The 16,170-nt window shown below is 34.5% G+C and overlaps 2 protein-coding genes and 1 non-coding gene across 3 annotated transcripts in view; all 3 read right to left on the reverse strand.

Annotated features, from left to right (window-relative positions):
* Window positions 1-241: 241 nt before the first annotated feature.
* Window positions 242-1,574, reverse strand: LOC116753091 (ATP synthase subunit a-like). Its single transcript, XM_032630593.1, has 2 exons — window positions 1,388-1,574; window positions 242-1,353 (listed from the first exon to the last, which is right to left on the reverse strand). The coding sequence occupies exons 1-2, from the start codon at window positions 1,540-1,542 to the stop codon at window positions 1,263-1,265; spliced, it is 246 nt and encodes an 81-aa protein (XP_032486484.1). The 5' UTR covers window positions 1,543-1,574; the 3' UTR covers window positions 242-1,262.
* KPNA4 (karyopherin subunit alpha 4) overlaps window positions 242-16,170 on the reverse strand; it is a 55,706-nt gene continuing 39,777 nt past the window's right edge. Inside the window, exons 12-17 of the mRNA XM_032630592.1 lie at window positions 13,286-13,414; window positions 11,844-11,948; window positions 8,601-8,672; window positions 6,696-6,858; window positions 4,006-4,100; window positions 242-2,305 (exon numbers count right to left, since the gene is read on the reverse strand). Coding sequence (XP_032486483.1) covers window positions 2,207-2,305; window positions 4,006-4,100; window positions 6,696-6,858; window positions 8,601-8,672; window positions 11,844-11,948; window positions 13,286-13,414 — 663 coding nt within the window. The 3' untranslated portion in view covers window positions 242-2,206. The remainder of the gene's footprint in view (window positions 2,306-4,005; window positions 4,101-6,695; window positions 6,859-8,600; window positions 8,673-11,843; window positions 11,949-13,285; window positions 13,415-16,170) is intronic.
* LOC116753728 lies at window positions 12,775-13,093 on the reverse strand. The gene has a single exon (XR_004349829.1).

Below are 16,170 nucleotides of genomic sequence, written 5' to 3' on the forward strand. Positions count from 1 at the left end.
AGGTCAAAATCTTGGTTTGGACAGGGAGAAAGTAGAAGCAAAGATGGTGTCACCTGAACAAATTCAGGCAGTTAGAATATTAATACGTCTATACCGAAATTAAATAACTTAAGAAATTTCTTCTGTAATGTTGGGTCTATATCAAAAGCTTATGAAAGACAAGCAAACATAAGCCACTGAGTTACTCTAACTTTACACTAATATATGAAAAAATCCACACAGCACACACACACGCCCCATGTAAAACATTGCTTTGAGTTTTAATGTTTATCTCCCCAAGACAGCCTAGCCTGCACTCTACTTGGATAAATTTTACAAGCTAGTTTTCTGCTGCTTCTAGTTTTAAACTTTAACCATGTTTCTGATGACAAGGAATGCTGCAAAAATACTCTAGTTCAACAAAGAGTTATGATCACAAAATAATTTTTATCCATTCTACAGTGTTTCAGAATTACCAGTTGATTTTTAAACACAAAGTAGATATAGATGCTAATGGTGGCTAATCTGGTATGTTTCTTATAGCAAACTGTTGTTCATGCAACACTTGTGCTCAAAGGGGAAGGCACAGGATTTCCTACAATGAGCCACCTTATAAAGAGTTCTTTTTGTACAAATTAATTTATGTCACATTTAATTTAGTGTGCATAACCTCGAAACTGAGGTATTATTCCAATTTATAAAAACCACTTGCATAACTTTTATGCAAGTTTTAAAAATACAAAGTTTTCTCCCTAAAGTGGCTCAAAATAGATTGTTCATGGCTGCCTACATCTAAGATAAAAAGATTCTAAAACAATTGAACAGATTAGGCATATTATTAAAGGTGTTCAAACCATTACTTGATTTGTACATCTACTCAAACCTCTTCATCAGTCTTTATTCAGCAGTACATATGCACCAAATTCCATTTTAGAAGTTTCCATATCATTTTCATAGAAAACAAAGTTTGAAAACAAGTAACATTTAAACACAGCACGGTATTCTACCACAACTGAAACTTTTTTCTTCTTCTTCTTTACAGGACTCAACAAAATCTAAAAATGAACTAGGCTGTAGATTTACCTCATGCAAAGATCTTTATGTTATCTCTGAAAATGAAAAGGATGGCTTTTTAAAGCACATTTTACTGTTTTATACTATTATGGTAACTTGTGTACTGCAACACAGTCTATTTTGAGGGAAATTTATGAATTTTTTTTTCATGCAAAAATCTACACAAATTAGTTTTGATGATATGGAAAGCTTTTCATAGCATCAAACATTCATCTGGTGCAAATGCACAGGGAAACCTTCCTGAAAGTTTTCTGACTTGAGAAGCAACTAAAAAGCCATACTAGGTAAAGTAAATAAAAACTAAAAACAAAACAAAAACCCCACCAAAGAAAACAAAAAAAAACAAAAACAAAAAAAAAAAAAAAAAAAACCCACAAAAAAAAAGAGGGGGAAAAAAAAAGGAGGGGTGGGAAAAGGGAAAAAGGGAAATAGAAAACACAGGCTGCAGAGTACACCAATGTCTGCTGCTGAACTGGTCTTTGTTTTCATGTCCAGTGTACAGTAACACTTACGATCTCACTTTGATGATTTACTAGGTTTGTTATCAGCCCCCTGAAGGCAAATCAAGCTTGCATGCGTTCACATACAGCACCACAACCATACTCTCGTACACAGTCACTCCAGGACTAGGAGTCTGCTTCATGAATGAAGAGCCCTAGGTTTCAAAGATGAACCTGGCTCTCTATCACTGAGCCAGACATTCATTCAACATTGTCCATTCACACACTGCTTCATAGCAAGGCCTGGGCTCATTTTCCTTTGACTTATATGGGCATCCTATTCTCTTTTATGCTTACAAGGCTTGAAGATGACATTACTGCACTTTCCCCTCAGCTGATATAATGTCAATGTTCCTCCTCAGGCACTGAAGATCTGTGACCTGTAGCCCTTTTACTCTGAACAACCTAAATAAGCATTCATGTAAAGTTTTCATTACATTTTGCCACTCATTCTCACTCGCACCCACTCGCCATCTTGACCTCATTTGGGCATTTTCTGTGATTCCAAATGAAATCTTCACATTTTCTTTCCCGATTTAATGCAGCAGCAGATCCCATGAGCCAAGCTTGATGGATCAAACCTTTTTATATATATGTGTATATATATATATATATCTCAGTGCTGCATTGTACCTAACTTCCACAACATCTTTCTAAAACTGGAACCCTTCTGTTGGTACATTGGCAGATGAATTGAAACCAAATGTTCCACCTTGTATTGCCTCTGGAACAAGACTAGGATCTTCATCAATCTAAGGGAAAAAAGGAAAAAGAAGGTGATAATTAGTTTAAAAAAAAATAGCATTGTAGTACTATTTCCATTTAAAAAGTATGGGAGGGCTTCCCTGGTGACGCAGTAGCTAAGAATCCACCTGCCAATGCAGGGGACACGGGTTCGAGCCCTGGTCCCGGAAGATCCCACATGCCGCAGAGCAACTAAGCCCATGCGCCACAACTACTGAGCCTGCGCTCTAGAGCCCGCGTACCACAACTACTGAGCCTGAGCTCTAGAGCCCGTGCTCCACAACAAGAGAAGCCACCGCAATGAGAAGCCCGCACACCGCAACAAAGACCCAACACAGCCAAAAATAAATAAATTAATAATTAAAAAAAAAAAAGTATGGGAGATGATGGGTGCCAACACTGTCCTACCACCCCTTTAGAAACCTGGAACACTTTATAAAGGCTTTTTCTTAAGAGATGCCAAAAAGAGAGGAAACTTAAGAGAATATGCAAAACGTATATCTTCTGAAAGAATGAAAGAGAAGTAATACATTGTAAATGGTCCTACATCTCAGAGTATACTCACTGTAATGCTACCACTTTTGGAGAGTAAGTGTATTCTTTGGTTTATCTTTTAATAGCAATTGGAGACAAATGACTTTTGAGCTTAAAGTAGTAAAATAATAGCTCTGCTAAAAATGTATAATATTCTTTCTATATGCTTTATATCTAAACGTTGAAATTCCACAAAATTATGCACCTATAGTGTAGTTCCTATAAATAGGCCCATCATCTTTTTTATTCTTTTTATGATGATGCAACAGAGTAAACAGGACCTGCACGTTGAAGTATCAGAAATCATAAGGTTTTATGTATACCTAATTATCAATTAGGACTTCTAAAAATCCAACTTTAAGACGTGACAAAAACTACCTTTAAAAAAGTACGTTTTTCAACTACTATTATATTTTAAATAGGACTTAGCTTGATAATCTGTAATTCTTCTTTAGTATTGTCCTTGTCAAGTTAATGTTCAAATCATGCATGCTTAACAAAATATTTAATAACATTCCTTTTTTTTTGAAAAGTTGAGAAAATCATTCAAGAGATCCACTGGTGGTTCTATCTATAATCACTATAACTTTCTAAGAAACTGCTTTAATTTTAGATTTAACTTTCTCAAAGAGGTGATACTAAAAATAATTCTTTAATTTCAATTACCATATACTGACAATCTGAAGATACTCTTCTGGACTATACCTTACATTATATAGTAATATATATATTATTATAAGAAATACTTATATTTCCTGATAATTTTTTTCATTTTATCTATTTATCTTTGTATTAGTTTTTGGTCACCAACTAAAAATAACAGTGACAATATATTCAAATACAGATTAACTAATTATTGTCATAATGGATTTATTATAGGATATACTAGGCTTCACTGTTTTGTTTATAAAGACATCAAGGGAAAATAAAGCCTGATTTATCCACTGTCAAAAATTCTTTTTTTTTTTTTGCCATTAGAGCTGGTACTACTTTTTAATACCTTGAAGGACTTTTAAAATACTGAAATATTTGTACTTCTGAAATAAGTAACATTACTGTCATATATCTATTTCAATTCCATTCCCCCCAAATACATACATATATGTCCTAGCTTACATTTCATCCAGACTATGCTTATACATAAAACTAAGAAAATTATAAAATTATTAAATACATCATCTGAAGAGAAGAACTGATCAATGATCTCATAGGCCAATTTGTAGATGTCTTCATTTTCATGATTTTGAAGTTGTTCAATTTTCTCCAGTCCTGTAAGAAATTTTATGAAGTGAAATAATGGTAATATTTAAAAAGCAGTGACAAAAAAAGTTACAATAATCTTGGGAACACAAAATCCAATTTTGAGGAATCTATTCTAAAAGTGAATCTTATAAATAAAAAGGTTTTATGCACAAAGATATAGCATATTTATCTTAAAAAAATTATCTGAGTATCTACTAACTACATATAAACATAAGCAATGGGACATCTATCTACTCAGCAGAATAACTATACACATCAGTGTTTATAAAGAGTAATAACATGTAAAATTGCTTTGTTAAAAGTTAAAAGCTGGGAGATCCCTGGTGGCCAGGTGGTTAGGACTCTGGGCTTTCACGGCTGTGTGGGCCCGGATTCAATCCCTGGTCGGGGAACTGAGATCCCACAAGCCATGTGGCATGGCCAAAAACAAACACACACACATCCCCAAAGATGCAAGGAAAAAAAAAGTTAAAAGCCAATTCCTTCTATTTTGTAGCATCTGCCAAGTTTTTCTAGTGAGCATTTAGGAAAAGAACTTTTAAGTACTCGTGATTAATAAATATGAATGTTAAGACAGCTATTCAAGTATAATGAAAAATGATCAAGATCAACCACAGTGTTTCGGGGAAAAGGGAATTTTCCCTGTAAATATTAATAAATTTATTAAATCATAGGCAGAATATATAAACTTAACCTATTGATATGCAAACTGGATATTATTTTGCTTTATAGGAGTAATAATTAATTTTAAGGCCTCTGAATTAAAGTGAAATTGCCCTTTCATGAGTGTTCTTCCTTTATCTATTCTTTAAGTGGAGGAAGTTGTTATGGGCATGTTTCTCACTTTTCACATTCTCTTTATGGGGCCCTTCCATGAAAAAGTTTAACTACTACATATAGGCTGAGGACTTATAACTCTATGGCTTCATTTCTTTTCTGAGCTTCAGATGTTGAAAATCTTAAACATGTATGATAATTCCACAAGGATATTTCAACAGGTATCTAAAACTCAAACTATCCAAAACACAATTTGTTATTTGCCATTCTTCATTTACGCTGTTTATTATACTGCATTCTTATTGGTGATAATCAACAACAGTTTGAAATCTGAGAGACAGACTAATAAGTTCCCCTTAGCCTCAATACTCTATAATCAAATCTCAAAAACCTTAAAGTCTATCCATTTCTTGAATCTTGTCATCTCCCCCTTTTCTCTATTATCACTGCCTTCATTTATTGTGGCCTCACCACAATATATAGAAACCACCTAGGTGGTTTCCTGCTTGTCTCTAAATGGTTCCATTCCCCTCATATCCATGGCTCCATTTAAATACATCAATTCACTAGGTAAAATCTTCCAATGGCTTGTCATACCCTACAGCAGAATCCTTTGAGAAGTTTATAAGATACATATTCCTAGGGCTCGCCTCCAGTGAAGTAGGCAATGCTCAAGATCTATATTTTTATTTTAATATATAAAAATAAATTTTTAATAATTAAAATGTTTATATGGTAAAAGAAAAAAACATTCAAGTAGGAAATTTTTTTTAACAATTCCTGCTTTTAATTTTTCTGGTACTCCCTTTCTAACTATTTCCCTAACAGTATTCCCCATGTCCTGTTCCCAACTTGATAGTTATGCAATTTTTGTTGCTGTTCTATTTGTCACTTTAATAACTTTAAAAATACTTACTTCTTATTAATTTTCAAGCCTCTGAACTCTACTAAGGAAGCTGAAGATACTGGTTCTCCTACTCCTAGTTACCTCTCCCTCCTTTCATTTACTTCTCAACTTCCATCAGAAAGATCTTTACTTTTATGCTTATCCAGGTTGATAACATTTACATGTTATTCCACAGCCATATCTGAGACTTCCATGTTCTGTCTACATGTTAATCCTAAGGGTTGAAAGCTAAGACATGTTGTTTATCTTCCTGGTGGCTCGGGTACACTGCCAGATTTGGGAACCACTGCCCTAAAGTACCTGCTGTGCTACAAAGCTTCTAAGACTGCAGGGGCCTGGTCAATGGCTAAGTCTGCAGCCTTATCTTTTGGCAGTTTCTACCTCATATTTTGTGATTCAGCAACACTAAACTACTTATAATTTGCTGAATGCTATTTCTCACCTCAGACTTTGCTCATGGTGTTATTTCTGCCTGGAACACCTTTCATCACTTTTTACTTTATTAATCCTTATTCATCTCTCAAAATCCAGCTCAGGTGTCACTTCCTGCTTCTTCCAGGATGGATTAGGGTATTTCCTTTTGTTGTACATTTCTATTAGGGTAATTAGCACATTAAATCAGTTCATATTTATCTCCATGACTAGACTACATGCCTTGAGGGAAAGGACTTGTTTACCATCGTCTTCCCAGTACCTTAGCACAGTGCCTGTTCAATATATGGCAACAATTCAGTTACCTAAGCATATGCAAGAAGCTGAACAGGACTGTACATATAGAATACAGTATTTACTTTATTCTATTACTTGATTATCTAAGACAGAAAAATACAGAAGTGCTGTATTAGTTAGAAAATAAAAGTAGTTACAAAAAGAACATTAAAATGTGGAATAATATCAATAGCTTATAATAAACTCACCTCCACATTCTTCTATAAGATTGGCTATTGTTTCTGCCTCATCTTCAGCCATTTTTAATATATTACTTAGTCCATCGAGTACTACTTGCACAACTTGTGCATCTTTTACAGTCAGCAAATTGCAAAAAGGTGGGATAACATTTTGTTGGATTAGGTAGGCCACCTGAAAAATGAAAATACCACGATATGATAAGTGTTAAGTGAACTTCATTCGTGCACCCTATTATCTCACTGGAAAAATTTTTTTTTTAATTTTTCATTACTATCTATCTAGCTAGCTAGCTGCGTTGGGTCTTCGTTGCTGCATGCAGGCTTTCTCTAGTTGTGGTGCGTGGGCTTCTCTTGTTGTGGAGCACGGGCTCTAGGCACGCGGGCTTCAGTAGTTGTAGCACCCGGACTCAGTAGTTGTGGCTCACGGGCTCTAGAGCACAGGCTCAGTAATTGTGGCGCACGGGCTTAGCTGCTCCGTGGTATGTGGGATCTTCCCGGACCAGGGCTCGAATCCATGTCCCCTGCATTGGCAGGCGGATTCTTAACCGCAGCACCACCAGGGAAGTCCTCACTGTAATAATTTTGACTTTTAAAATCTTGAATATGGAAATATGACCTCACCTCTCACATGTTAAGTTAGACTACATTAATCTAACCTTCTTTTCTTTTTAATGTACTATGTTAATTTTACATGAACTTAGAAAAAAGAACTAAAGTGAAAATGAAGGAGTCACTCAACTTCGTATGACACATTTCTTTGCCATAAGGAGTACTTCCTTCAGAGATCCTTTCTAACATTAAGAAATTATGAAATCAGTTGAGAGGCTGGATGATTATTTTTTTAAAACTATAATTGTTCAATTTGAGAGCATCCTCTCTTTGCTGTAACATTTAGCACTCATCTATACCTGGCCACCTCTCAATTTGCTATTCTATTGGTTCCATAAAATTTGCAAAATATTCTTCTATCATTTTTCTATTTAGTTATTTCCATGTATTGTATTTATATTCTACTCTGTATTCATATTTGAGTGGATTCACTGGTCACCACCAGTCTGTACCTTATTTGTGACAATTATCAGCTCCAAATTCATCCTTTTTCACTTGTCTGTGAAACATATCTGGGACTTTTTTTTTAATTTAGTTTTGGCTGCGCGGGTCTTAGCTGCGGTACGTGGGTTTTCTCTTCTCTAGTTGTGGCGCGCGCGTTCCAGAGCGCGCGGGCTCAGAGTTTGCAGCAGGCTCTCTAATTGAGGTACATGAGCTCAGTAGTTGTAGTGCAACTACATCGTGTAGTTGTAGTGCATCGAACACATGTCCCCTGCATTGTAAGGATGATTCTTTACCACTGGACCACCAGGGAAGTCCCCCATATCTGGGACCTTTAAAACCCATTTTCTTTCGCCAGTTGGCATAATGTTAAGCTTTGTCACCTGCACAACTGTGAGAGTTAAGTGTCTCTTTATATTTTATGCCCTAGGCACCTCACACTGTTCACCCTAGTTCTTAGTCCCAGCTTTTTGGCTGAGTTTAGTTCCTTGTTTGGTTTGCTGCCAGATAATTTTTGTTGTTGTTCATTTGTAAGGAGAATCTGTGAGGCAGATTCATTCTGCCCTATTAACCTAAAAAGTCTTGTTTTTTTCTTAACACTGTTAAAAAACAAAAAAAAAACCCTGACCGTAAGTGCTTCATCTTACCACGGATTAGAAATTTCTTGTAGGCCAAGAGGCTGGAAAGAAAACACTTCACATCTACGAAATATAACTAAAGGAAGTCAAGGTGACACTTTCATGTATCATAGAATGCCTGTTATCTTGCTATTATCTTAAATTATGATTTACTAAAATCTAAATCTTAGAATTATTGGTACTGTTATTTTATCAGTTTTGAAAAATAAATAAGAGCTGAACTTACTTGATCTTTCCTTCCGCTAATTGTTAAGTTACTTATGGCCCATGCAGCTTCTTTCTGAGTGCCAAAATCTCCCTGTAAAAGCAAAGTAAAGGATACAAATTGCAATATAGGGTAAACTGGAAAAGGTGTTTTTTGAAATGATTTTTCAACTGCTTATTCCCCTAGGTTTTCTTCTAGCCTTTCTATATACATATAATAAAGATAAGGCTTTGAACTCAAATTACCCTAAACAAATGGAGATTCCTTTTTGTGAACTTTCCCAGCAACAAATTGACTTGATATTGCTGTTCAGTAATATCAGATCAAATGAAGTCAATGATAAAATAAAATAAAATCAGTCAAAAAAAAAAAAAAGGAAATATACAATTGTACTTTAATCAAAGAAATGTCAAGGGTAAGGTATCCTTTTAAACACATAAAGTTTTAAAAATGAAAATACCCACCATTAATGAGACTGTCATAAAGACATTACCCTCATATATTGTCTTTCAAATATAAATTGATAAAATAAATTTAAAATTCATTTAAAAAGTCACATATATGATTTAGTAATCTCACCTTTCAGAATTTACCAAGCAAATAATTCAAAACAAAGTAATATTATGTATCTTTCCATACAATGTCTTAGCAGCACATAAGAGTCAGAAAGTAAAAGCAACTTAAACAACAGAGGAATAACTAATTATAGCAAATCTAAAGAATAAAATAATAACCAGCCACTAATGTTAAGATGACTAGCAACTTGGAAAAATGCTTAGGATGTATTAAGAAAAGAATATGTAAATAAGAATGAAAATTAAAACTGAAGTGGATTAACACAACATTGTAAATCAATTATACTTCAAAAAAAGAAAAACTGCAGTGGGATATCTACTCTTATTTATCAGATTGAGAAATCCCAAATATGTGTTGGTGAGACTGGCAGGAGTGTAAAACGGGACAATCTTTCTAGAGGTGGATGGGCATTATATAGCAAATTTACATATGTGTCTATTTGTAGATCCAGTAATCCTAAATACAACGTGGCAAAAAACTTTACATAGGCATTTCCTTATATTTAAAGTATAAACAATAGACAAATAAACCAACAACTAATAAAAATGATCATCTGTAAAGGAAGGGAAAGAACAGGGAGGAATGGACAGAAACAGAAGTTAGACCTCTGTGTACATACCTTGAAAACAAAGTACATATTTTTTACTTGGAAACTATAAATGCTTCATATAACCACAACAAAATAAAAAACAAGGGAATTCCCTGGTGGTTCAGTGGTTAGGACTCCATGCTTTCACTGCTGAGGGCCCAGGTTCTATCCCTGGTTGGCGAACTAAGATCCCACAAGCCGCACAGTGCAGCCAAAAATAAAAAAATAAAAATAAAAAACAAAACCTAAAGTAATTCCCCCAAATAAAAAACAAACAGAAATAACCTAACTGTATATCAAGTTGTATATGTTAACCACACATAACAGGAATTATTTCAAGTGACATTATTTTTAAGTACATCATTGATGGAATACATCCTAAAGACAAAAAAGTCCTCAAGGAAATCTCAAAAGTGGAGTAATCATGTTGTTAGTGTCAATGTAGTCTTGTTATTTTGATAGATTTTATATTATATATCTCAATATATAACTCAAATAATTATGTTCATGTTTTTGGAAGATTTCCAGCATAAAAGAGATAAAAATATAAAATCGAAGAAGTAAAAATAAAAACACTGCTATCTTAAATACCCAGTAATATCTGATAGCTTCCCTTCATTCATGATTTGTTTTTTATGAATCTCATGTTCATAAAATTACAATATGCATATTTTTCACTTTCTTAAAAAAAAAAAAGGTCACCTATTTTGTTCATTCAAGCCTAGATACCACGACAACCTTATAGCAATGATTATCCTTAGTACCTGAACTATGATCTTTAAATACCATTTGCTACAAAAAGGAACCAGGACACCCTGGAAAAGAGTTAATTCCAGGTGTAGATCAGGAAATATACAAGGTAAGCCTGGGAATCATATCACATCCAAAAGGTAGGAAGCTCTCAAAAACTACTGCAGTGATGTAAAAAAGACACAGGCACCAAATTTAAGAGGTTCCCATTGGTCAGGGACAACCTGAACGTCAGAAAGAATAGCTAGCTACAAAGGACTAAAACTTATATAAAAGATATACACATATGTAAATCCATAATTTCCTTAATGACACTAAAAACTTTACACTCGTCTCTCCTTTTGAGGTCATTAGGGAACCATGTCATTCTAAAAACAGTGATAATGAGCAGGGATCAAACATTTGTCTTGCCTTTCCTATATGAAATATATTTTAGAGTAAACCAACAGTTGATAGGGAAAAGCTCTTTTTTCCTCTTTATTGAAGAATCATGGCTAATACATAAAGAATGGCAGAATTACAAAGTCATCATGTTGCAGTTCCTAGTATAATAAGTGATCTAGGTAATGATCATAATGACTGCCAAAAAACCATTATGTGAAAGAATGATGAATAACTTTATAATAATTGGCTGGAACAGGCTGATAACATCTGAGCTGACTTAATCTAAATATCACTAAATGTAGGACAAACAGATAGAATGTTTCTCCTCATGTGAATCATTAGTGCATGATTGAACCCGATCTACCAGTTTATAAGAAATTAACCTCTACTACCAGTTTGTAGGAAACGTGGAAGAAAAGAAGATCGAGATATCCTCTCTTTAATTAACAGATCAGTGTTGAGAAAAAAACCCTCATGCTGTGAGTGGACACTTTAAACTGTCTCTTTCCCAAACGTTAATGTAAGCATGCAATGATATGGCGTATGATTAAATAACACACTTACTTGCTGTTTGATCTTGGGCAATTTATTTGTCTATACCATAGTTTCTTCATCTGTCAAATGGGAATAATTCTTAACCTCACAGAGTTACAGTAATAAAGAAATAAAGTAATACATGTAAAGTGCTTGGTACAATATGTAAGCATTTATAGTCAGTAGTAGTAATATGAATTTTTAATAAACTTCAGGATAATGGTAATTTTGATAAAAGAATGATATAGAAAAAGGGCCAGGGGTTTCTAAAAGGAACTATTTCTTGTATATAAAAAATGCTTGAAAGTTTTAATATTAATACTATTTTACTGTACTACTCATGCCACTGTATAGGTTGTAATTAAACAGAAAAATATATATTCATATAATTCTTTTCCTCTTACACAGAACATATAAGATGACTTTCTTACCTTATCCAAAAGGTGTATTATCATTGGTACAAGATTGGCATCAATTACTGCCTGAACCTGCTGCTGATTTCCTGCGGTGATGTTAGAGAGGAACCACACTGCTTCCTGTAGAACAAGACCCTTTCAATATTTCTCATTAAAAAATAAAATCTGCAGCTGAACTAGGAAAAAGCACATTCACTACAACGTCCAAATGATTTTATGGAGTATGTTCCATAATAAAAAATTTAGGAATATGAATTCCTCTATCCCCTTTCCATATTTTTCTTTGGACAAATTGCTAATGACCCTAGTCTAAGTGATAATGAACTAACCCTTCTAAAAAATTCTTAAAAGCAATGTTCCCAAACACTAAGACTCAAAAGAAGCTTGTCTGAACAAATACTAAGGAACTGATGAGCTGCAATACAAATACAAATCCTAAAACAATTGTAAAGGAGATTCAGCATCCTCCTCACATAGCGTGCTTTATTTATTCTCTCTTCTGTTCTGATTGAGTCGTAGCCAAAGTAGATAAATCTCTCAATTATTCATGATAATGGAGACACAAAAACTGAAATAGTGGATTGTTTTAGTATACTTATTTGTAATAGTCATTCATTGTACCATCTCTCTCAAGAGTTAAAGTGGAACCAGATGTTTGACAGCTTTATTGGTCTACCTTAATGATCTTTTTATGCTACCCTTTACACCACAATGTGCTACTTCTACCAAGATGACTGCAAGTCTTTTTTTTCATAGACAATAAATGCATACTAAAAACACAGAATGAAATAAGACAAAGTATCTGCCTAATGTCCTATATAGGATATTGCTATAATTTACCAAAGTTAATAAACCTATTAAACATATGAATTTACTCAAGGGAAACATTTTCTCTATTTTAAAAAAGTAGTAAACAAGTTTTACTCCTAGTGTGCAGTAGGCTCTTTTGGATCAGATCACAGGATCATGTTTAATGAACCTGTTAGAGATTTTAGGGTGCTAGGCTACTTAGGTGAGCTGTTCTTGGGTTATAATCATCGGCAATGTTGTAATCAACAACCCATGTATTTCTACAACAGCCTCAGATGCACTCCAACGTCAGCATCACCAGTCAGTGCCCCCTTTTCATAGCCTCCACAAGCACACACACATGCACACACACTCTATCAAATAGCTAAAAAATATTAAACTTAGATTACTTACGTATTAAAATCTTCCAATCATACAACATTCAACACCCAATTATCTCTATTTCATCATTTCCAAGAGAGCCAAATGTGCACTGTTTACAATCAGTTTTATATATGGAAAATCATGTACCAATCCATGTCATAAAGAGTAAAATACTTTCTCTTAATGTCTAAATGACAGTTTATGTTAATAAACGGTATTAAAGACACTTGATGAAAATGGCTACTTTATATGCTAATTATTAAATAGTATTTAAAAATACTTACTTTATTAATTTTCTCTTTGGGATGTGTCAGAAGTGCGGGGAAGTGTGAAAGAGCATCACAGTTCAAAACTACTTGTGTTTGCTCATCAGTTCCAGTAACAATGTTGCCCACAGCTCGAAGTGCTGCTGTCTGAAACATAAAAAGATTTAATGAGATGTTGTTCTATATGAATCACTTATTACCACAAAGGTATGTTAGGCAGGTTATGAAAGATATATACATATATATTTTATATAAATTTGTTTTATTTATTTTTGGCTGCATTGGGTCTTCACTGCTGTGCGCGGGCTTTCTCTAGTTGCAGGGAGCGGGGGCTACTCTTCATTGCTGTGTGGGCTTCTCACTGTGGTGGCTTCTCTTGTCTGGAGGGCAGGCTCTAGGTGCATGGGCTGCAGTAGTTGTGTCATGTGGGCTCAGTAGTTGTGGCTCATGGGCTCTAGAGCGCAGGCTCAGTAGTTGTGGCGCACGGGCTTAGTTGCTCTGCGGCATGTGGGATCTTCCTGCACCAGGGCTCGAACCCATGTCCCCTGCATTGGCAGGTGGATTCTTAACCACTGCACCACCAGGGAAGCCCCAGGTTATGAAAGATATCTTTATGCATTCATGCCTACCTATCCTTTTTGAGCAAGTTGTGTCAGACACTGATTTAGGAACAGAGGAGTGAATAGGACAGACATAAACCCATCTCCTATGGAGCTTCCATTATTGTAAGAGGAAACAGCCAATAAACAAGTAAGTATGAAGGATAATTTTAGATAGTAATTATGGCCATAAAGAAAATAAGATAATACAAAAGTTTTTGTGGGAATATGTTTTCAGTTCCCTTGGGTATATACCTGGAAATGGAATTGCTGGGTCATATAATAACTCTACATCTAACTTTTCCAGGTACTGTCAAACTATATTCCAAAGAGGCCGTACCATTTTACATTCCTACCAGCAACGTATGAGGATTATACTTTCTCTACGTCCTTGCCAACACTTGTTACTGTCTTTTTGATTATACCATCCTGGTGGGTATAAAATGGTACTTCACTGTGGCTTTGATTTGCTTTGCCTTAATGATTAAGGATGTTGAACATCTTTGTATGTGCTTATGGACCATCTGTATGCCTTCTTTGGAGAACATTACAATTTTTAAAATTAGGTTGCTGGGACCTCCCTGGTGGTGCAGTGGTTAAGACTCCACGCTCCCAATGCAGGGGGCCTGGGTTTGATCCCTGGTCGGGAACTAGACCCCACACGCATGCCACAACTAAGGAGCCCTCGAGCTGCAACTAAGAGCCCACATGCCACAACTAAGGAGCCCACTTGCTGCAACTAAGACCCAGCACAACCAAATAAATAAATATTAAAATTGGGTTGTCATTTTTTTTTGTTGAGTTTTAAGAGTTCTTTATGTATTTTGGACACTAATACCTTTTCATATATATGATTTGCAAACATTCTCTTCCATTCTGTAGGTTGTCTTTTCACTTTCTTGATTGTTTCCTTAGAAGTTTTTAATTTTGGAAGTCCAATTTATCTATTTTTTCCTTAGTTGCTTGTGGTGTCATATCTAAGAAACTACTGCCTAATCTGAGGTTATGAAGATTTATGCCTGTGTTTTCTTCTAAGAGGTTTATACTTCTGAATGTGACATTAAGCTGTTTGATTCATTTTGAGTTAATTTTTTAAAAATATGGTGTGAAGTAGGGTTCCAACTTCATTCTTTTACATATGGATATCCAGTAGCCTCAGCACCATTTGCTGAAAAGACTATTCTTTGCTCACTGAATTTTCTTGGCACCCTTGCTGAAAATCAATTGATCAAAAATGTGTAAGTTTATTTCTAGACTCTTGATTCTATTTCACTGATCAATATGTCTATCCTTATGCTAGAATCACAAAGTTTTGTTTTCTCTAGCTTTGTAGTCAAGTTTTGAAGTGAGAAACCCCCAAACTTGGTTCTTTTTCAAGATTGTTTTGGCTCTTTCTGGGTCCATTGCATTTCCATATGGATTTTAACAGGAATTGCATTTAATCTGTAGATAAATTTGGGAAGCACTGCCATCCTAATAATATTGAATCTTCCAATCCACGAACATGGATGTCTTTCCACTGATTTAGGTCTTGTTCAACTTCTTTCAAAAACGTTTTGTTGTGGCCTAGCTTCTTTAACAAGTAAATTTAACAGGGGAAAGAAAAAAAGGAGAAGAAAGTTGTAGAGTAACAGAAACATAAAGACATAGCTACCACATGCAATGTGTTGACCTTGTTTGAATACTGATTTGGTCAAATTGTGAAAAAAAAAAAAAATGAGGCAATAAGTAAAATTCAGATACTGATTGGATTTTAACATTACGGTTCCTGAAGTGCTCTAATTATTGGTATGGTGGATATGTTAAAAAAAAATAGCCTTACTTTTTAGAGATGCAACCTAAGTGAAATTAGATGATATCTGGAATATGTGTCAAAATAATTTGGTGGGGAAGTAGAGATATAGAGGAAACCTACATAGTTCATTACATTATTCTTTCTGTGTTCCTAAATTATGGCATGAAAGTTGAAAAAGTTTTTAAAAATCTCTATTAGTTACCAGGTAAAGTACAGAACATAACTTTCCTTGAGAGCTGGCTCAAGTGAAAGTCCAAGCCCTGTTTTCTCAATAAAGTCCAGTATTAAAACTGAAGATGCATTCTGAAAAAAACAAAAACAAAATGCAAACCAAAAACCTATACCAAGACATAAGTACCACACTTAAGAAATGCGAACTTCATAAGAATCTAGTAGGAATATTTAAAATAAACCACAAATAACCCTAAATGACAAATTATTCTATTAATGAATTCTTCTGAATTTAGCTAAGTGTTCTCTCTTTTCTTTAAAGTGCTTTAAATTTTATA

Source organism: Phocoena sinus, chromosome 4 (genome assembly GCF_008692025.1).
Source record: "Phocoena sinus isolate mPhoSin1 chromosome 4, mPhoSin1.pri, whole genome shotgun sequence".
Lineage (NCBI taxonomy): Eukaryota > Metazoa > Chordata > Mammalia > Artiodactyla > Phocoenidae > Phocoena > Phocoena sinus.